The 22,517-nt window shown below is 46.4% G+C and overlaps 1 protein-coding gene across 1 annotated transcript in view; it reads right to left on the minus strand.

The window, feature by feature from the left end:
• Positions 1–22,517, minus strand: part of LOC144137957 (protein crumbs-like) — a 168,306-nt gene that overhangs the window by 32,109 nt on the left and 113,680 nt on the right. The window contains exons 14-17 of the mRNA XM_077669997.1: positions 21,483–21,604; positions 18,584–19,058; positions 12,971–13,850; positions 8,234–8,556 (exon numbers count right to left, since the gene is read on the minus strand). Coding sequence (XP_077526123.1) covers positions 8,234–8,556; positions 12,971–13,850; positions 18,584–19,058; positions 21,483–21,604 — 1,800 coding nt within the window. The remainder of the gene's footprint in view (positions 1–8,233; positions 8,557–12,970; positions 13,851–18,583; positions 19,059–21,482; positions 21,605–22,517) is intronic.

Below are 22,517 nucleotides of genomic sequence, written 5' to 3' on the forward strand. Positions count from 1 at the left end.
TTCTCACGCTAATCAGGAGCAGGCGGAAATGCGACTTCCCCTCACACTCAAAAGATGAACTAGACACCCACGCAGTATTTCCAGCATTGCGTATTCATATTGCTGAGATGGATGCAAAAGCCATTGTTCCAATTTTATTTTGGTTGTTTTGAGCCTTGAGTTGGTTTTCAACATGCAGCTATGCGATTCATTGTGGCGAAACATAAAAAGTATAATGATTTTTATTTTGAGAAAATTTCTCTGAAAGAACATGCAACATAATATCTAAAGACTCTTTAAAAACAAAAATCAGAAAGGCAGAAAGCATGCAATTGTCACCAAGTCAGGTAGATTGCAACACTAGTTAAATATGCAGTAAAACGACCACAAAGACAACAAAAAACTTTTTAAAATTTTTCTTAAAAGTTCTTTTTCTTTTTTGAAGGATGGACACATGAGAGCAGTGATCCTGGCAATTGGAATGCAAAGTGCACTTAACTCTTTTGTTACCGCGCCTATTCAAATCGATCACCGGTGATCGATGATTTATATTGCCTATTTCGTCATGTTGTAGTCATTTCTCGTGCACCTAATGCGGTCAGTGGTTAGTCTAGGCAGTGCCCTTTTAGAATCCGTTTAAATTTTCCCGCTCCGGCGACATGGAGATTTTTGACGGCGTTTTTTGCGAGATGAGGTGCGTGTGTTTTTGAGGAAGGGGGCGTGGCTGCTGCCCTTGAGAAAAAAGCATGCAGATCGTCGCTAGGCTGCATTATCATAATATTTTTTTTGTCAAAAGGCTCCCGGCAAGTCAAATACCAAATAATGCGGTCAGCTTTGTAGTCCGACAGCGCTGAGAGGTGATAGTTACTTGAAAATGGCCCCAGCTATTCACTAATGATCTTTGGTTCGGAGAAAGGGCAGCTTTATTCTCCCAAAGCTTATTTCTGATGGTCCCCCGCATGTCTAGCAAGTGTGCCTGCCATTTTCAACCAGTTTCCAGAAGTTTCGGTTTCGTTTTTGCATTGCGAAATTCATATTTGGCGCTACTACGCAGTTACCCAACTACAAGCTCATTTGCCATGGCGCCTCCGTTGCCCGCTACTGCTCCTCGAACAAGCATACCGCTCGCGCTTCCACTTTATCTACGCCCTGCTTCTGCGATAAGAGCTTCCGCTCAAAGTCAAACGATAACACCAAGTCGTCGGGTGTCAGTTCAGACGAGGAGAACGCTTCCAATCGGCCTTGAACACCGCCAGCTGTTCACCGGCCAGTTTCGGTTTCATACGAGGGTATTTCCGGAGGTCTAGTGTCGCTTCTTAGTAGTACTGTCTATTCTGACAGTCTCCAACAGCCTTGTATTTGTTTCTCTTCGAAATTGTTAGGTGGCGCTGCAATGTAGTAGGCTCAGAGTGCTGAACTCGTTTCACAGCCCGATGGCGGCTTGGTGGTGAAAGCTTGCTGGGCATGATTCTAGCGCATCGTACCTTATTCCTGCAAGCAAGGCTACCATAGTGAGTCAGAACATTATAATAAACCGCAAATGAAAGTTCTGACTGATAAGTGATCATCAGAATGTCATCAAACATCCACCAAAAAGTTTGGTTCTCAACTCCAAGCAGATTTTTTCACATCGATCGCTTGCTTGCCTTCAATATTGTGCTGGTCATAATCATTTACAACGTGTTTTTACATCACGTGGAGGCTAATTTGGGCCTTTAATAATGTCAAACCACCAGATTTCTTCTAGAGAACCATCCAAAATAGCAAAATTTGAAATAGTGGTTGGGCTTCACCACATGGCACGGGCACCACGCGGGCTAACATTTTCTTTTATATCTCACAAATTGTACTGCGCAACTCAATTTTTTTTCTAGGACGGGTTTTTGAAATGTCTACCTACAAAATGTATATTCTCAATTTTTTCTACTACTGGTGGTTTATTGTACACAACTTACGTTTTCTTATTTTCTTCGACGCGTCGACAGAAATTTCGAATTCGATAATTTTTTTTCGCAATCATTATTTAGGAAAACATTATTAAAACTGGTGTCATTGGAAAGCGCGTGGAATAATCTGCATTTTATGTTACTGCAATGTGTGCCTAACCAATATGTACAACGCAAAAAAATGTTTTGTTAGACCCTTAAAAATTGGCCAATTTCCCGCGGTAACGAAAGAGTTAAAGGAGCCATGAAGACAAAATACAAGTTCGGTTTATTAGAAAGACTGCTTAGTCCCGATAACAATGATACCAATATCATCGCAATCTTCGGACAAATAACGGAGGTATTAAAGAAAACGTGTGAAGCAGTCGCGACCCCCTAGCCAATTTCCCGCAACTTTTCTATGACGTCACGGAACCTTGTTTGCGTGATTGGCGGCCGCCTAACTGACCTGTTGCGACGACACATGACCGGACGTCTGTAATGGAGCCTCTAGTTCCATTTGACCGCATCACTTGAATGCTATCGTTCAGTTAAAGCACTGAAAATTGTGTTTTATTGTCGGCCCGTGTGACGTCATTCTTGCTCATAACACGTCACTGTGGCGCAAAATTTGAAAGTTTTTAAATACTTCTTGCTTTTTTTCGTTAAAAAAGAAGTTTTGTGGCTGTAATGGAGCTGAGTGAGATGCTGAATCCTAGTTCTTTCAAATTAAACGAAGTTGTATTTTCTCTTCATGGCTCCTTTAAGGGGGGACGTGGCAAGTACAGTAGAATCTCGATGATACGATTCTGGGTGATACGAATTTCTGAAAAGTCCCGGCAAAATTGCATTGTTTGCAATGGGAAAAATTTCGGCTGTTACGAACGGACCTGCGCGGCCCGGCGGATGATACGAACGAGCCGGCGAGGCGCCCGACTGCCGAACAAGCAAGTGACGGCTCTCTCTCCCCATTTGTCACTCTTCTTTCTCCAGAAACGGCCGGGCTGTTTTCTGCTCGCGAAAACGCGCCCCGCACGCCCCATGCGCGCCGTGGAACCTTTCGCATAGAGTTCCTGCTTTCGCACTCTACTTTCGCACGCTGCGCGCGCCGCGGCTGGTGGCGGTAACATGGCGGCGGCTTCGGCCGCGAAGTGGCACGGCCGCTTGAGCGACTGCATCTAGCCGCTCTTTAAAATGCCGCTCAAGGCAGACACGAAGTTTCTTGTGCAGTAAAGGAGCTGATAACGTGTGCGAAAACGGTACTATAAAACACCATCCGCGCTGCTAGTGAAAGCGCCCATAAAATATCTGCTGGAGTGCTAAGCCTAAACATCTCGGGCGGAGCCAGCGGGCTGTCTCGAGCGTTTCGCAAGTCGTCAGCGTCTTTTTCTGACCGAGGTGAAATACCGCGGGCGCGAAATCGTCAATGCGGCCTTGAAAATACAGCGCGCGCAAAGCAGAGGCGTGCGAATCGCGTGCGAATCGCGTGCGAAAATGCACCATGCGGTTCACGCTTGACTGTTGCGGCGTGTAGCGAGCTTGGACACCGGGAGTGAGGAGACAAGCGCGAAGCTAGGCGAAGCGTTACGCGCTCCAGAAAGGACTGCTTTGTGACGTGGGGGTTTAAAAAAAAAAAAAAAATCATAGATTTGTTCCCGCGAAAGTAAGAAAAGAAATAAACGAAAACTTTTTTCAGCGCTCAATTTTTTGGTCTGTGTTGGTTCATACGAATTTCGGATGATGTGAATATTTTTCGCGGTCCCGCGAGATTCGTATCATCGAGGTTCTACTGTAATACGACTTTTTTATTTAAGGACCAAATCAAATCAAATTAGGAGCATTTATGTAACTAACCATCCTAACAACAAAACTAAAATCGGTTTAAAGATACAGTTAAACCTCGTTATAACGAAATTGAAGGGGCGCCGCGATTTGCTCGTTATAGCCAATATTTCGTTATAGCCGTAGCCGACATTTACTGCAAATATTATGCTTGTAGTTACCTAAAACAAAAAGCGGACGAAATAGCATCTTGCTGCACGGCGATAGTCAGTAAAATAAACACATTCCGGAGGTAAAAAGGAAAAGTCACGAACCTACTTTATTGCAGTTCAAAACTCGTATTTCAAACAGACTTGGCTACGAAGTCCGTAATTGGACATTAATGCACGTTCCTGATGCGAGCGATGGCTCCCTCAGCTGCGGCCGCTACATTCACGCCATCTTCGCCGCACTCGTGCGCGCCGAAGTAGCGACGCAGCACGTCCAGCGCATCTAGTCCCTCCGACGCCGTCCTTAGCGCTTCTTTTCAAGCCATGTGCAACAGCGCTGACGATGGAATCTCGGTTGCTCACGATGGTGGACAGCGTACTCGTCCACACGTCAAAGCCTCTTGCCACCTTACCACGGAGTGCACGTTAGCTTCCTTCGCGCCCGATGCGACGGCTTTTATAGCCGTCTTCTGTTCAAGCGTGAAAGTCTTTCGCTTTCGCTTCCCGCCTGTCGCAGTCGCGCAGTTGGAATCACGCCGGCGGTACGATAAAGGATAAGGCTGAGGACTGCCAAAACCCACGCACACACAACTACGCAGCGACGTCGGCGATACGAGCGGGGGAGGAGGGGCGGGGGAGGAAGGCGACGCAACCGCGCGCGCCGTGTGCATTGGGGTTCTTCTCGGGCTCACCGCGGATAGTCCGCGGATTCCCCGAAGCCATAGGGATACGTGGGAAAAATAGAACGTCGGACTGCTTCTCGGGGAGCCCGCGGCGAGTCCGACACTGTAAATCGAAGGGCCCCCTGCATGGCGTGCGCAGCGAGAGGAGGGAAGGGGGGCTTCGCGGGCGCAGCGTCCGCATGGCGCGCCAGCCAGCTTCACGCGCGTGGCGGGAGTTTTGAACTGCTAATACAGTTGCCGCGTCACGCACTGTCTCAAATCCGCGTTGCGCACTGTTGTAAAATTAGCTCAAAATTTGATTTCTCAACGAAATTTGTTCGTTATATCCCGTAACGGGGAAATTTTACCTCGTTAAAACGAGGTTTTAAATACATTGGTTTCTATGGGGACTTTCAAGGGGAATTACGATTTGCTCGTTATATCCATTATTTCGTTATAGCCAGTCTCGTTATAACGAGGTTTAACTGTATCTTCTATACTTTCTGGGTTGCAAGACTAACTACCTAAAAGTTGCATTCAGCATAACTAAATAATAAGGCAAGAACTCAACAAGATCTTTATGTCAGTGTGATCACGAAGGTCTATTCTGTACACGAAAGCTATTTAGTATAGCTTACTATAAACTTAGCTTAGCATAGCTTAGTATAGTAAAGAAGCTATTAGTATAGGCATTGTAGCTTTCCCGGCCGTGACGGCCACTTTTCTGATGGAGGTGAAAAGCAAAAACCCCTGCATGTCTGAGATTTCGGAGCACCTAAAGATCCCCAGGTGGTCAAACTTAATCCGGAGCCCTCCACTAAGGCGCGCCTCATTGCCTGTGTAGCGTCAGCGCTTTAAACCTCCGAACTGTCATCATAGCAGCTGCCATATGCTTTGAAAATTAGAGGTGTACAAATATTTGAAAATTCAAATACTTCATGAATAGTGTTTGCTATTTGATTTGATTAACAGTGTTTTACCATTCAATCTGAAGTCTCCAAATATAGGAAATCTACAAATAACAGATCAATAAACGTTGGCTCAACGGCATGGCATACTCCTGTGGGCAGGCTTTTCCGCATGACGCTGAAGCTGTGAACAAAAGCCTGACATGCGCAATCCTTGCGTGAAACAAGGGTATGCTAACTGTGATGTTTTGGCAAAGTTTAACACCCGTTGCATACTTTTTATTGTTCGTTTGGTGGATTTAGACGCAAAGAAGAGCTTCTAATGGACGAAATATGTGCGGTTACTTTTCAGAGAAGCACATTCAGAGCAATAATCAAAATCTCGGTTACTTTCAGTACGAACGTTATATCAATTTCTCTCTAGGAAAATGCTACAATGAATGCCATTGCATTTCAAAACAACATCTTTTTTTTTTTTCAACACAAATTCACCGTTCTATATACCATGTCCCCCCAAGGGCTGTCTCTCTTTTTTTTTTTTTCCGGGGAAAGGTGGCACCCCCTTGTATATAGCCACTGGCATGCCTAGCCTCTTTTTATTACTGGAGGGACCATTCAGATGCAGTATGTTGAGGAGCCCACCCTTATTCAGGGCAACACATGCCAAATTTTTGTCTCACTGTGTTGCCATCTTGTCTGATCTTTTATTTTTAATTTTATGTAGCATTTTAATCATGCAGTACGTGACCACTCAGATGTGTGCAGTAGCGACTATGTAGGTTATTGTTTTCTTTTTTTTAAGCTATGTTTTAGAAGCTCTATACACACTAAATCAAAGATATCTGCATTCAAAAATGATTGATTCGATTCACAGTGAGGTTTTACTATTCTTCTTCAAAACCATCCAATTTCATTCCCACTCAGTTTACACTATTTAGATTTGATTCAAAGTTCAAAATTTGATATTCGCGCACCTTTACTTGGAAGCATGAATTGTGCTAGAGCAATGCCACCCAGCCCAACAGTAACTGGACAAAGTACAGTGTAGACCGCTTATACCGGATGTCGCAAGAGCTGCAAAAATCAGCTTTATAAGCAATACCGCACTATAACAAAAACATGCGCGAATCCAACCACATCGCAACCTACCTATCATGATAGGTAGGTGGCTGCATTTTTAGTGTGTATGAACAGATGCCGCGGAACTTGATAAGAACGCCAGCGGAATTTTTTTTTTACCCTACATTTTGTTCACGATGTCGAAGGTGGCTGCTTATCAGCACAGCCTACTGGTGGTGGAAATCTTTCGCTTCGCGCGGCTCGCTTGTTCGGAAAGGGCTCGCTATTGTTCGATCGTGGCTTAACTGCACAACGTTCTAAAGCGTAAACCGCATGGAGCGATTTCTTCTCGTGCGAACATGCAGTGCACGCCACAGGCGCAGCGACGCCGGCCCGGTTTCAACTGGCGAGGTGTGCGGCGCAGTAAGAGCCGGCAACATGGCGTCGGCCCTGGCCATGAAGTGGTGCAGGCAGCTCCAGCAACCGCTTCTAACTGCTCCCTGAAATGCCACCCGAGGCGCAAGCGAGGATGCTCACGCAAGAAAAGAGCTGATAATATGGGTGAAAAGAGGAATATAGACTGCCATCCACGTTGCTTGCGAAAGTGCCCTTAAAACACCGCGGTGGTGGGCCTAAACATCTCTGGCGCGGCCAGCTGGCTGGTCAGAGCGTTTCGGATCTCCCACCATTAGGTGTGCATTTCCCCATTGGTGCAAGTTGTCAGGCTCCTCCCACTGCCACACCAAGAAGCCACCGTGAGTGCAAAATCGTCGACACGAGTGTGAATAAAACGCACGCGCAACGCCGACATCCACGAATCGTGTTCAAAAATGGGCCATGCGGTTCACGCTTAGAAACAACTTCTAGTGCGCTGACGGGGACGGGGGTCGCTATCTTCCGAGGTGCGTCAAGCAAGGTCAGTTGTGGTTATCACGTACGCGTGAACTAAAGGGTGCCTATTCTTTTCTTGTGTGTCAAAGTTAGAAGAGAGCAAGGGGTGCGCGCTGCGTCAGATGGCCGATTTCATCCTTTCTTTTTTCTTTTGCTACCCTAAAATGATGCCCCAGCTGCGCCGGTCGATCAGCAGTCCCGCCAGAAAACCGCACTATAAACGGTATTGTGCTTCGTCCAACTGCATTGTAAGCAGTATGCTTATGCATTGAGTTATATGGGAGGTGAACCGGTGGTCACAAAAACCCGCGTTACGGTATATCCGGTCCTGCACTATAAGCGGTTACGTTATAAATGGTTTACACTGTGAATAGTCACCAGGTCTAGTTTTGAGCCATCACGAGAGCTCCACTATCATCACAGCAGAGTAGCTCCTACACACAGCTTCCCCACCCAACATTGTCCAGACACTATTTCAGCAGAGTTGGCCAAGGTAAAAGGCAGGTGCACAACATAGGATGCCCCAACATGACAACCTTCATCCCCTCCCCCGCACAAAAAAAAAAAAAAAAAAAAAAATTGGGGGGCTTTACAACACCCAGTGTGCCGGAGTGGAGGGCTTTGGATTCGTTTTGACCCCCTGGGGATCTTTAACATGTGTTGAAAACTCGACACACGGGCGTTTTTGCTTTTTGTCTCTATCTGAAAAGCAGGAAAAGCAGCTACCACGGCCAGGATCGAACCCGCATCCTTGGGCCACAGCCACTGAGCCACCGTGGCGGGTTACACACACATTGCCCACGCACAGCAGCACGCACCTGGACGAAATGCAGCTTGCCATCATCGAGCCGCTGCGGCACCACCGAGCGGGCAGTGGCGGCTGCCGATCCCAGTGTCCCTGCCGAAGTGGGCAGCAGGAGCACCTCGAGGTGGCCCCCGCGCAGCCGGGCAGCCAAGAAGCTCTCGTCGCCAGACGAGGACGGCTCCCCGCCCAGGTAGAAGAGCAGGCCCAGGGGCTTGCGCGTGCGCACAAACAGGCTCACCTCCAGGCCCACCCCCAGGCTGGCCCAGTGCTCGCGCCTCACGCGCAGCTTGGTGAAGCTCAGGTTACCATGGTGCCCAAAGGTGGCCGCTGGGTAGCCTGCGCGGATCACCGGGTGGGAACCCCCGGCAACTTAGCAAACGTGACAGGAATCATACAGGAACGCTTATTCCCTTCCTTTCTGCATTATGGAGGAAAAGCCAAGGACTCATCCTTACCCATTCCAACTGGAAACCGGTTGTGTACCGTATTTGCTCGCGTAATGAATCCACTCGTGTAATGAACCCCCTTTGCTTTTTCTCCCTCTTCCACAAAAATGACACGAGGGAAAAGCATGAGTTAACCAATCTAGACTGAAATTAGCATTTCTTTGAAATTTTGGGGTTTTATACTCTCAGCCGCAGTGTGCTATGAATGCACACTGCAGTGTAGGGATCCGGATCCATTTTGACCTCCAGGGATATTAAGTGAACGCCGAAATCTCAACACAAGCACATTTTCATTTTTTGCCTCTATCAAAAAAAAAGGAAGGGGGGATGCAGTGGCAGGGATTGAACTTGCATCCTTGGGCTCAGCAGCACGCCTTAGCCATTGAGACACTGTACCTGGTGCAAATTTGCATTTCAGCACATTCAGGATATTCTTTTCCAACTGCATCACAACTGCCTAAGCAAAAAGAGTAACGCTGAGAAAATAATGTCACGCGTTCCTGGCTAGAGCACTGCTCTGTTGTATGGAACTCTGTTCCTCAGTACTTGTCACTGTCTCTGGAAAGAGTCCAGATGAGATTTGTTTGAATCTATTATGATCGTTACCGTTTCAGGAGAATATATTACACGTACAACAGAATACTTAACCACATTGGATTAAGCAGACTGAGAGACAGAAGAACACTCCTCGATATGTGCTTTCTTCAGAAGCTCATTCCTGGTGCTATTGACTCTGCCGATTTGCTAACTACCACCAATTTTCATGTCCCCACATGATGTCGTTCCTTGCCGCTATTTTATCCTTTACAACTCAATTGAATCCCCTGATCTGAGTATCTTTGACTGTTACAGCACTTTTGTCAAAGCTGTTAAAAAGGCGTCTAAAGCCTGAGTGTGTTCTTTTGTGTTGTAGAATCATGTGTGAGTCAGTCGTGTGATGTTTGTTCCATTGATGTCATTATTTTCATTTCTTATGCTCTTCTCTCTCTATTAAATGCAGAGCATTTCAGTAACTCACGATGTCACCCGCGTTGACGTCCGTCGTAGTCCGCACCATTGTTGTCCGCACCCCTCCCCTTACACTATATAAAAAAAATACTATCCGGCGCCTGGTTTCGATCCCTCGACCTTGCGGGCGGAACGCAATGTACATGGTGCTCTACCCACTGCGCCACAAAGCCGACACAGAATGGGAGGCTACGAACGCGCCTTATATCCTCGACTCATTCAAACTACGTCAAGAAGCTGCTGATACAACGCATTCACTACCACCAACTCCCCAAACACTAAACGTTAACGCAATACACCCACCCCCTATGCGACGCATTTACTCGAGTCCCCCTCGCGGGGAGATGGGCCCAATTTTTTGTACACCTCTCCCTTTCCTCTCCTTTCCTTTGTTTCTTCTGTGCACCATGCTGAAGGCATCATGCTGTTTGTGGACACTTATCCAAATGAATAAATAAAACAAACAAACAAACAAACAAACAAACAAACAAACAAATAAATAAAATAAATAACAAGCACACAAAATGAAAAACAAAAGCTTTTGTTATATCAAACTAGCAAGCAGAGATGCTTCGACCGTGACCCTGATTAAAACAAAATATAAACCTGCTGCGGTGGCTCAGTGGCTAAGGTGTTGTGCTGCTGAGCACAAGGTCGCAGGTTCGTTTCCTGGTCGCGGCGGCCGCTTTTCTAAAGGAGGCGAAAAGCAAAAACGTCCCTGTGCACGAGATTTCGGCGCATGTTAAAGATCCCCAGGTGGTCAAAATTAATCCGGAGCCCTCCACTACGGCGCGTCTCATCGCCTGCATTGCGTCGGCGTGTTAAACCCTACAATCAATCAATCAAAACAAACTATAAATTGAAGTACCATAAAGTTGTGAAAGAACGCCCACCCATAGTACAGGGATGTGAAGTGAAAAATAGGGGATGGGCGATATTTCGGGTCAGGTGCGAAAAACTACAAAAAAAAAAAAAGGGCCGCACCAACAACTGAAACTACGGAGATATCAACAAAAAATACGAGATGGGCGAACTTTCAGGTAAAGTGCGAAAAGGATAAACAGGTGACCCAATCAAAACATGAACAGGGGTGAGACAGCCCAAACAGATTTGGAAGCAGATTTCGGAGCAGCAAAATTTCGGTTTTAGAGCAGAAGAATCTTGATTTGGAGCAGTTAGTTAGATTTAATACACCGTCGTGTGAGCTTAAAAAATCATTATTTCAGCTATTTGCAGGGTCAAGTGCACATTTTAATCAGTTTTGAATACACAGAACACTGAAACAGCCTTGCCTGAAAGAGTTTTTAAGAGTATCACAAAGTACTAACTGCACTACCTTTTTCCTAACTGGTGATATTGTGTTGCAGCGGCACGCAACACTGACAACAAAACTCCCGTTAACATTAGAGAGTTTTAGCAGTCCGTCTGTTCCGTTGGTTACTTTGTTACCGGGTTTACCGGGACCGGTCTGCGCCTGCGCGCGCGGAAGGGCGAGGAGGCACGGACAAGGCGAAGGCAGGCCCGCGGAACTAATCCCCCTACCGCTACGAATGCCCAAGTGCCCAGGCGAGTCCCGGTCAGCACGGTAACTACGTACACGACGGAACAGACGGACTGCTAAAACTCTTATCAAATTTAAGGGCTCTGCAATTGTGGCGGTTTTTTTTGCCGTTTTAATGCTAAAATTATTATTTTTGTAACCCCAGGCTGCGTTGTACGAACGACTGTAGTCACGGCAACAGTTGAGCTACTTCGAGCTAACGGTCGCAGGGCCCCACCAGCCTACCTGTTTCAGTCACCGGGGCGCAGGTTCACCCTATGGTCATTTGAGTAGCGTTACTGTTTAGCCACCTAGATTTTGGCATTAAATTTACTTTGCATACATCAAGTGTTATAGTCTCGTTCTATGGCAACAGTGTAGTCCTGCAGATATTGGGCGCTGCCTGAACAGGTCGCGGCGCCGCAGCACAGCCCGCAACTTTCGTGTCAACCGTTCCATCCCCGAGGCTCGCGATCGCGCTTCGAAGCACAGCAACACCTCAGCATTTTGTGACACCACAACGAGCCAAAAAATTCACTTCACGAACCCGATTATAGACGCGCCCACCGCGTTTCGCAACTCAAGGACAAACCACGCCGAAGTCGTAGGCCCCGCATTTCAATGAACTTTTTTTCGAGCCGCGCAACCATATCCCCGCGTTAACGTCACTGTTCAGAGCCACAACAGATAGAATGAATAGACTGGAACCCAGCTGATAGCGTAACATAAACCAGGGAAAATATCGGCGATGCGCAATGAGCGCGTTGGTAGCAGCCAGATCAGGCGGCGGCCATGTTTGTTGCCACAGCGATGCCTAATCGAGAAGGCCGTTTCAGCAAACCCGGACGGAAAGCGAATCGAGTTTTAGAAGCTATCGCTTGCTTCGTTTCAGTCTTTCTATTTGTGCCATTTCTGCGTTTGCGATTGACCGACGATAAAAGCGGTGACCGGGATGCTGGAGGCTTTCGTCCCCGCCGAAACTGACATGAGCATCAAAATGCGTGCCGTTGAGGCTCTTCTAGAGCAGTTTGGCGCAATTTTCGCCATTTTCGTGCTTTTGGAGCAGCTTGGCGCAGGAAAATGGAATTGTATCAGAAAGGCGCAATATGCGCAGCTGTCTCACCCCTGCATGAATAGAGTATTCACAGCTATTTTGTTCACTCATCAGTGCTAAGGCCATCGATTTTAGGAAGTGGGCGATCTTTGGGGTCTTTTAGTAAATTGGATATTTCGCCGCCAAGGGGGGTGGGCGATGTTTCAAGGGAGGGCGTTCTCTTGGAACTTGGAAAACAAGCATATTGCTACAGTACAGTTCCACTTAAAACAAAACACTGGATGAATTCGTACATTTTAAAAAGAAAAGAACAGCACAAAAACGACCAAACAACAAAATGCTGTGTCTGTTTCTTCTCTCTTCCTTTATGTAGTCATTTTTGCACTGTTCCTTCTTTTGAAAATGCAGTTTCAGTATTTTATTTTTCAAGAAGTCCTAAAATGTGGCCCCTTTTGAGTACTGAGTACAGTTAACTATAACATTATCACATGGAACATAGGTAAGTCTACCGTATAGTTCTAAGTACCCTTCTAACTACTGCGAATTTCTGTCCCATCAACTTACTTCTGCTGCTTTGTTTGCCTCAATTGATCAAATTCTACCTGCGCAGAAATGTTGCGGTCCCCCTGTTTCACAGCGCATTTGCTGCCTCTGCAGCCCCTTCAGCAAAGATGATTAATGCAGAGAGGAAGACGCACGTACTGTGGTTACACCGGTCCCCATAGTACGGCCGGCTGCAGTGGCACTCATGCTGGTCCCACAGGTCAACGCAGGTTCCCTGGCCACTGCAGGTGTCCATCACACACTGCTCCACCCGGGCGCAGCCCTCGATGAGACCGGGCTGCTGTCCAGGCAGTTGCAGCACTCCGTCCAGCCTCACCTCCCTCACGCAGCCCACAAATCCGGTCCGATTCAGCTGCTGCTGGCCCACTTCAAAACCAACGGAGTCGCGGCGGGATTGTCCACTCCCGAGCACGACCGAAGTCAGCGGAACACCCGGATCGTATCCAGGCAGCAACGCCGTCGCATTGGGGCCGTCAACCAAAGACACGGACATCAACCCTGACAACACTTCCAGGTGCAGTTCTTTCCACTCGGCGTCGTTCAGTGCGGCCCCAACGGTCATCGGTGGCGTGTCTTCCCCGGCCTTCACGAGGAGGCGACCCCCGGAGAGCTCAATCGACAGCACCCGCGTTTCTTCCAGGACCACACGCGCCAACAGGCCCGACGGAAGGGTCGTTCGAAACTGCACCTGTAGCCGATGGCTCGGCGCTCCTAGCTGCTGCTGGCTCACATTGAGCTCCCATGTGGAGTCGTTCACCAGCGACGCAGTCGTGCTTGTCTGGCAAACGTCGCCAGCGAAGCCCGGTGGGCAGTGACACTTGTACGAGTGCTGTCCTTCTGGTGTCAAGAGTGGCTCACAACGGGCAGAATTCTGACACGGTGCCTCTTGGCAACCGAGCAGGAGGGTCGAGCAGTTCTTGTCGCCATAGCCGTCGACGCACAGACACCGGTAGTCGGCGACAAGGTCTTGGCAGGTGGCCCCGTTGCGGCACGCCTGGTAGGCTTCACATTCGTTCACCTGGTGTGGAGGGAAAAACGGTGGAGTCAGAAAAAGAAAATGCTACACTGAAACAGCAAGTCTGTGTTTTAGAGAAAGGAAAGCTGCTGCGTGGCATTGCTGCGTGCATGCAATGCTTGCCAAAATTTGCAGCAGCCAACCACTCTTCGCAAACTTGCTCTGTAAAATAGACACAATTACGGATTCAACCAAAATACTGACAGCCTTCTCTCGAATTCCATGCATTTACTTTTTTGTTCATCCCAAGAGAAAATGCACTGACATATGAAGCAGCACGCTTCGTTGACACTATGCACAATTCTTGAACAACACAATGCCACCATGAGATAAGAAAATGTTTCATGCTTTAGTGCAAACATCAAGTAAAACAGAAAGTCCAAAGCGCAACACCAGAAGTGATCCTCACTTCATGAATAAACTGACAGGGCCTGGTGTTAAAGTGGACGGTGAGGTGCTAAATGCCAACAGTGCTGCGTCTTATTGAGAATTTCTCAATCTCCAGAGGTTGAGTTCACTGCTTTAAGGAACAACACCGATTTGTGCATAAGCAGGTATGTGGCGAAAGCAAGAAAGCAGATGATGCTGTCCCCAATGAATGAATGGTTTGTAAGTTTGTTCAAGCTGCGCTCACAGTTGTTCAAGCTGCGCTCACAGTTTGTAAGACTGCTAGCGCAGTCTTACAAACTGTGAGTGCAGCTTGAACTTTCTTTGTGATTGTGTTTTTAGGGAGCACAGCTGCATTTCATCGTTCCTTTGCGCCTATGAACGGATGTCGTGGTACAGCGTGATAAGAACACAAGCTGGTTTTTTTTTCACCCCACCTAGCGTTCGTGATGCCAAAGGTGGTTTGCTTGGCTGATTTCGTCTTTTTTTTTTTTTTTTTTTCCTTTCTTGTGACCCTAAAACGATGCCCCATCAGCGCTGGTTGATCAGTGGGCCCGCCAAAACACCACACTGCAAACGGTATTGCGCTTCCGGCAACCATGTTTTAAGCAGTGTGCTTATGCATTGAGTCCTATGGGAGGCAAACCAGTAGTCACGAAAACCTGCGTTATATCTGGTTCCGTACTATAAGCGGTTACGTTATAAATGGTCTAAAAAGTGGCAGATAAACCACCTGAGAGCCCTTCCCATTATTTGCTATGTCACGGTACTGGGTAACTGTAGCAGCTAGTTAAAACCACTTTTGCAACCAGCCACCAGTAGCAGCATTTGTGGGCCCCTATGAGATGGTAGCCATTGAAAATTGGCCGGGAGGCACATGGCATTGAACGGAACTACAGTGGAAATTGTTGTTCGACATCCACTGATGACAATTTAGGGCATGACCGATCAAAAAAAGTGGCAGGAGAATGAGACAGTGATGAAGAATGAAACAGTGATGATAGCAATTAATGTGATAAGTAACCACCACTTATGAGCAAAAAACAACATGCCCTCACCAGTACCCTGTGCAACTTTTTCCTAATTGCCTGGTGCACCATGAGCACCCGAGACTTGAGATTCAGCAGACAAGTGACTAGTGCATGTCAGGGCCTCGTGTCTGTGCTGTGGCCGGAACAAGTAAAACACTCGGTGCATGCCAGGAATGTGCCTAAAACAACATCCATCCATTGTTTTTGTGTGTTCTTAAAAGGGCAGACGGGTCTCTGGGCCGAAAAATGGCCAAAAGATCGTTTTCTGAAAAATGGCATTTCGACATCCACAGCCATTTTTCTATCAGTCTGCAAATTTTCTTATCAAAAGGCACCGTATTTTATTGTAAATAGCATTTTAAAGTGCATTCTAAGGCTAAGTTCACACAGAATTCAGTGGTAAAACGGCACTCTTCGGTCGTGAAGAAAAAAGCACCGAAAAAAAGGTGAAATGTGCACTGTTATCAGCTGTTGAGCTCATGTGACTGCACAAGTGACATCTGATTGGTGGAAGTGGATCAGTGGCATCTGCTGCACGCGAGGTGCAGTGCAAGCGGGTAGCCATCTTGACTACGGTAAGTGTTTAACTATGCCAAGGTCAGGCCGAAAGTTTAATACGCGACATAAATACGGCAGAAAAAGAAAGAAATTTGTGGCAAATACAGTGAAACCCCGATAATACGACTTTCAAGGGACCGCATGAAAGCGTCGTATGACCGGGGTGCCGTAAATGCCGGCCTAGTGGACGGTCTTACACGACAGGTGGGCTAAGAGGTCCACTGAGATTAGAAGATTTGTATTCAAGCGCAATTAGTAGTCGCCTATATAGAAAAGTGACACGCAGTCTTTAGTGCCACCTAGAAGCCCTGCTAAAAAGAGAGTAATGTAGCCACAAGAATCCATGGCCGTAGCTAACCAAAGCGCACGTTACAGGCCACCAGTTTGAACGGTGTTCTGCTAAGTACGCATCAAATCGGCAGTGCGAGTGCAAACTTATTTAAACTAGTATATTCAGTGCGTTCTCGCGTGATTTGCAAACCTTTAACTCAAATCCAAAGTTAAAAAAAAAAAAAAGAAAAGAAAGAAACGCCTATTTTGTGCCCCCCTCCCCTACACGGTGTCCTAGCTAGCCTGCCAGCAAAGCACTGCGCGCTATGCGACTCCCGGGCCGCTGTCCAGCGCTATTTATAACCCGCAATCCCCAGACCTTGCGTGCGCGAGATAAAGTTGACGTGGTTAAGCAAATTGAGAGGGAAAATGGCGAGTGTGCAAACGTCAAGGCCAAGCAAAACGAATGATAGTACCAGGTGCAATGGAAAAAAGGCGGCAAAGGAGCTGAGTGACAACGCCGCTTTGAAAGACACTGATATGACATACTTGGGCATTGCGTAGTTGGTCGCATCTACGAAACTTTTAGCTTCGACCACACTGTACAGCTGAAGGTGGTGGGAAATGAAAGTGGTGATTTTTCGTGTCATCTCTTTTGCTCTTGGGGACATCGGCTGGAGCTTTGACTTGAAAATGGATGCAACCGAAACCGGCGACAAGCTTTCCTTTGCCGCGCACTGCTTTGGGGCCACCATTACTTTATGCTGGCGGTCGGACAAGTAAGGGTGTTGTTTCAGGTGTCACTAGCGTTGTGGTCGTTTCGGTCGGGGTCTTCAAAATGGACTGCCACAATTTGCACCCCACTGCACTGCTGCAGGGAAGCTGTAAGTAGCATTTCCATGTTGGACTTGCGAACATCGAGCATGAGCCGTTTTGACGTGCCAAACAACACTGACGCCCTTTCGAAAATAGAGTTGTGCTGAATGGGTTAGGTTGACTTCAATCTCTCTACTTTTGGCAAGAATGTGTTAGCAATGGTGATAGGACTGACAGAATCTACACGTAAATGGTTGGGTGCATGCTTCTAAGCTTGTGCCCCCTGCAGTCTGTGGCAACGTTTCGAAGTCTGTGATAGTGTATTCGGTCACGCTGAATAATTCGAAATTGTCGAATGCTTGAATTCAAGTCAAAGCGAATTCGAATAATAAAATATTCTATTGAACATTTGAATTTTTCGAATATTCGTCCATCCCTAACTTGGCACGTGCTGCCCACATCTGCCAGAGCGCCATGCGTCGCTCTTCAACAGTTCAAGCCGCTGTTGCAGAGGTAGTGATGAGTTTTAATGCTGGCAATGCTAAAAACTCTTCAGGAATCCTGAAAGCCCTCAGCTGAAACCCTAGCATGAAGAGCACCAAACGAATGGCCAAGAAGGACGATCACCGAGCACAAGACTCTGCTTGCAAGTACGCCTCAGCTGAAAGGGTTCGACAGGCTCTAAAAAAACATCATTCAACAGCTAATAAGCAGTCAGACTACATTCCTGGTCGTTACTAGCAACGTCACACTCTAAATCTGTACATATCCTGTAGTAACCGTCATTTGTTTTTTGCACTTTTCTCAAAACTCAAGTTTGTGACTTCATTCAGTTTTGCCCTAGGATATCTCGGCACCCAGAGCAGGTACAACTGTAACTTCTTTTTTTTTCCGACACAAATTTTCATGTGGAGGTTTTGGAAAATTATTATTATGTTCAATTGACATCACTTGTGAGCCATTTCTGGCAGAGCGCGGGAGGAGTGAAGTTCAGTGTGTTGTAAAATGACCAAAAATAGCTAAATCAAAAAGTTCTTCCAGCGTTGTATTCTTTAGTGATTTTTCTGCCTAGCCAAGGGGTAATCACCATTCTGTATGCAGTGGTTATTTTGTAACTGTGGCCCAAAATAATGGCAATTAGTCATTATCTTAAAAAATAATCAACTAGCAAAAAATCTAATTGCAGGTTTGAAATCATTCCAGAAAACTCCATAATGTTGTGCAGCTTCATTAAAACTAGTTATTAAATAAAAAAAATAACTCTAAGACCAGCCTGGCCCTTATTGGCAATGCCAGACTTTTTTTTGGGGGGGGCTTTATGAAATACCAGCCAACACAAGGCAAGAGCAGTGAAAAAAATGGATACATGGGTGATAAGACACAAAGCATGAACTGCAACAACCAGGCAAGCTAAAAGTGCCATTCCTTAAAAAGAAAGCGATAGGGGAACAATAAACAAAAAGTAAAATAGTAATAGCAATGTAGCGAGCATTTGCATCAACAGTTGCACAGATGCACCAACTATGCCAACTGCATGCAGTAAAGCATCTGCAACACTCTGTTATCAGCCAATTGCTCAACGCATCCAGCACCAAAGCTGCAACTTGCGCATTCTCCGCACCCTCTGTCTCAAAAGCACCGAGTAGGTGCCGAAGGAAGGAAAACGAAACGCACCTCGGTGCCACAGTCAGCGCTGGTATAACCAGGGTCACACTCGCACCGGTATGCGTTCACCAGGTCGACGCAGTGGCCGTGCACGCTGCAGTTGTTGCCCGGGCAGTCGTCGATGTTGACCTCGCAGCGGGTCCCGTTGAAGCCAGGCGGGCAGAGGCACACGTAGCCGGCTGCCGTGGCGTAGCTGAAGTGGGAGAAGAGGCCCAGGTAGTTCTCCCGGTAGAGGCTCGTGTTGGAGCGCTCGAGGCAGGCCGCCCCGTTCTCGCACGGCGGGGTGGACGGCCGCGGGGGATCGCAGTCGGCCACGTCCGTCTCGCACGAGCTGCCCACGTAGCCGTCGTAGCAGTGGCAGTGGAAGCCCCGCACGCGGTCCTCGCACGTGCCACCGTGCTGGCAGGCCCCCACGTAGCAGTCGTCGATGTTGTGCTCACAGTGCGCCCCGTGAAAGCCGGTATCTGTGCAGTTGCACTGGTAGCTGCGGGGTTCACAACAGAGGCAGGAAGAGAGCGTTACAATCGCCTGCCATTGGTGACTCCTCGTGAAATTACAAACATGAAATTACCATTAATAAATACATAATATACAAACATGAAATTACCAATAATAAAACAAAGTTTAGGTGGGAGGCAAAGTTGCATCCATCATGACCATAGCTCCATCAAACCACTGGTTGCACCTCCCGCCAGTATCACACGGTGAATTGTGTTTACTTCCTTGCATTGAATAGTTCATTATAACCTGTTTTGTCTAATGAGGTTTAACTGTATTAAACAAGAGTTGTAGAAGACAAAGCATGCAGTTTCTAAACTTTTTCTCCCAATTTTTACCTTGTTAAATTATGAAAAAGTCTAGAAGGCTCCCACTTTGACTACTGAGATAGCAAAGATTGTAACATAGATAATCATTAAGCACTGCGGTTGTGTTATTTTCTACCTTAAAACGAGTAATAAATGCTTGTTACTTCGCCTAGTTCATCCTGGTGAGGAAGCAATGTTAGTCGTAACTCGGACTGTAAAGCCCCGTTAAGCTTAATCAGGCTTAAAAGCCTAGTTTGCTTCTTTTAGAAATATTGCACATCTTTACTGAAATAAAAAATAAGCAAGAAATGCCTCTTAGTTGATCTAGTCTTCATTAGATGGCGCTAGCGGTCTTCCATGCGAGTTTTGCTTTTTTTATTTCAGTACAGAAATCAAGCACTTTCTAGACATTCTAATGACTGGTACGAACAGGTACCTCATTGCAAGCTTCATGGTCAACTAGTGTGTCTTTTGGTGTCTTGCTTTTGCCAATACAGAAATGGGTGCTTCTTTTCAGCCCCGATAGCCTTCCAATTAGCTCTAGCATGATGCATTAACACCTACTGGTGACTAATGACGCTGTGCAAGCTGGAGCTTGTGCGGCCAATGCCAGGGAAACCTTCACATTGCTCAACCTCAAAGGTTTCTGGTGCATCTTCAATGGCCAGGCACATCCTAAGAAGATACGAAGGCTAGACAGTCACTGCCATTCAGTTATAAATAAACCTCGTAAGGTGATTTACGTTTCCATCGTTTGCATACGCAAAACAACAACAACAAAAAAACTATCCTCCCCAATTTCCTCATGGGCCCAATTTCTCACTTGTGCGCTTGTTTTATGCAAATATCACGTGTATTTGGACTGTTTAGCTTCTTTGCTCTGCTTTCACGTCAAGAAAAAGGGCAACATACAAGGCACATGCGGTGGAGCAATAAAGCCAGAAGCAAGTGTCTTGTGGGAAAGCCAACTTGAATCTGTACAAGTATTTACAATTTTTTAATAAGTAAAAAAAAAAACTGCTTCCTAAAGAGTAAACAAACACTGCAAATGAAATCGAATAGCAAACACTATTTATGATTTCAGGTTTCAAGTATTTTCAAATTACCATTAAAATGCTGTTGCAGAAATGCACGAGCTCTGAATAGTATTTTGCTTGACTAGCTTTCCACTCATCAGCTGCCCACAGCAATCAGCAATATAAAACTGCTCGCAAGTCAAGCCCAGCCTAACTAGGCATTATGCACAAGTTGTATTGCAAGTGGTGTGATTTTAGAACCACCTAAGTAGTGTATATTTATTTGCTTGCTTGCTTGTTTGTTTGTATGTGCTTATGCACACACACACACACACACACGTGTGCACATATGTGTGTACATTCCAACCAGAAAGTGGAGGAACAACCCCCCCCCCCCCCTTGCCCCTCAGTAAGTGAGTTGGCAAGGCATCGAATACATAATCCAGAGGCTGTGGGCATGAGTCCCACACAGGCAGAGTGTTTTCCCTCACTTTTTCTTTCTTTCATTCACACATTTGAAAAAAATGAACCTGTTTCGACAAGAAAAAATGGTGAACTACATCTCCTGTGCCTTCCTTGGGGTTCTTGACTGCTGGCTTTCCTTGCTGTGTTCAGTCAACCAGCCCCTCATTCCCCATCCTGATAAGCTTAATAAATTACACTAAAAAAACCAGCAGAAAGGAGGGACAGGTGCTCTCACATTCACCCTTAATCATCTTATGACTGTCCTTGTGTGCCACAGCAACCATGAATCGTTTTTGGTGCCACAGGTCACGGTGCGAAGAAATTCATGAAGTGGAGACGGCCGATTTTCATGCTCTTGGTATTATCCGCATTATCCAATGCGTTCTGCTACCAAGGGTGGCATATGTTTGTATTCTCAGCACCGCAATAGGCAAACTTCTTTTGGCTGTTTCTCCAGTCATGTGGAGCTAAAAGGAATGAGAGGTTGTAATGCGATATGACAAACATGACACCCTAGGCCGATATCTGCCATTCTAGTAGCTTCTTATCCCTTGGCACTGCAAGTTTGATGCACGACTACCAAGACTGCTCCGAAACTCAAGAAAGTCTCTCAAAGCTCACCCGTTCACGAGATCAATGCACTGAGCTCCGTTAAGGCACGGTTTTGGCTTGCACTCGTCGATGTTGGCTTCGCAGTTGGTGCCCTCGTAGCCCGCAGGACACACACAACGGAAGCCATTCACCTGCAATGAAGCATTACACAGACAATGCCACTGATGCTCCTATACGAATCCAATACAAATACAAATACATGTTTCCTGACTCAGGAAACACGTCTCTTGTAACCAAGGTCGCTCATAACCAAAAATTCTAAAAACACTGAGGAGTCGTACTACGATAATTATAAATTGGCATCAAAGTATGTTTAAACCTATCAGCAGAAAATTGTTCAGGGTAGTCTAAAGAAGTCATTCATAGGAACTTTAATGATTGTTGTAAATTGTATTAGCCTTCTTCTTAACTTCTGCAGGTAAAGCACTGCCCTTTTCAAGCCTTCCTGTCGCTCACATTTTCTGCCCAGCAATATCCTCATCGTTACCCTCCTCCTCTGGTTCATCCCTTAAGGCACCATTTACTTGCGCAAGAATCGCATGATCTGCAGGCTCCTCAAAGTACACGAGGCTCGCATCAGCAGAAACAAACTCCTCAGAAGGTTCTGGAAGCTTTGTGACCTCTTGGATGCAGGCCCAAGATTCATCTTCAAGGCAGTGTCTATAAAGTTTTCCATATAAGGCCACTTTTCCATCATGTCTCTTCTATATGGGGAAGCATTTACCCTAGGCACCCAAAAGAGTAGTCCTTAGTAATTACCCTAGGCACCCAAAAGAGTAGTCCTTAGTAAAAGAGTTTCTGTTGTGACCACGTCTTTTATAAGTGATGTTGGTAACATGGTAAACATAAGAAAACCAACCCAATTATTCTCAAATGTCTCTAATAATCAAGTGGTTTAACTGTATTCGCAAACCTCTAGTACCCCTAGTACCCGTAAAAAGAAAAACAACACTTGGTCCAGTAAGCCACAAATACAGGATACATTTTGGGTCAAATGAAAGTTTCTTATATCCTACTGGACCTCACTAGTGATTCAAGCATTCT

Source organism: Haemaphysalis longicornis, unplaced genomic scaffold (assembly GCF_048455015.1).
Source record: "Haemaphysalis longicornis isolate Haplotype H1 unplaced genomic scaffold, Haemaphysalis longicornis Haplotype H1 scaffold_1, whole genome shotgun sequence".
NCBI lineage: Eukaryota > Metazoa > Arthropoda > Arachnida > Ixodida > Ixodidae > Haemaphysalis > Haemaphysalis longicornis.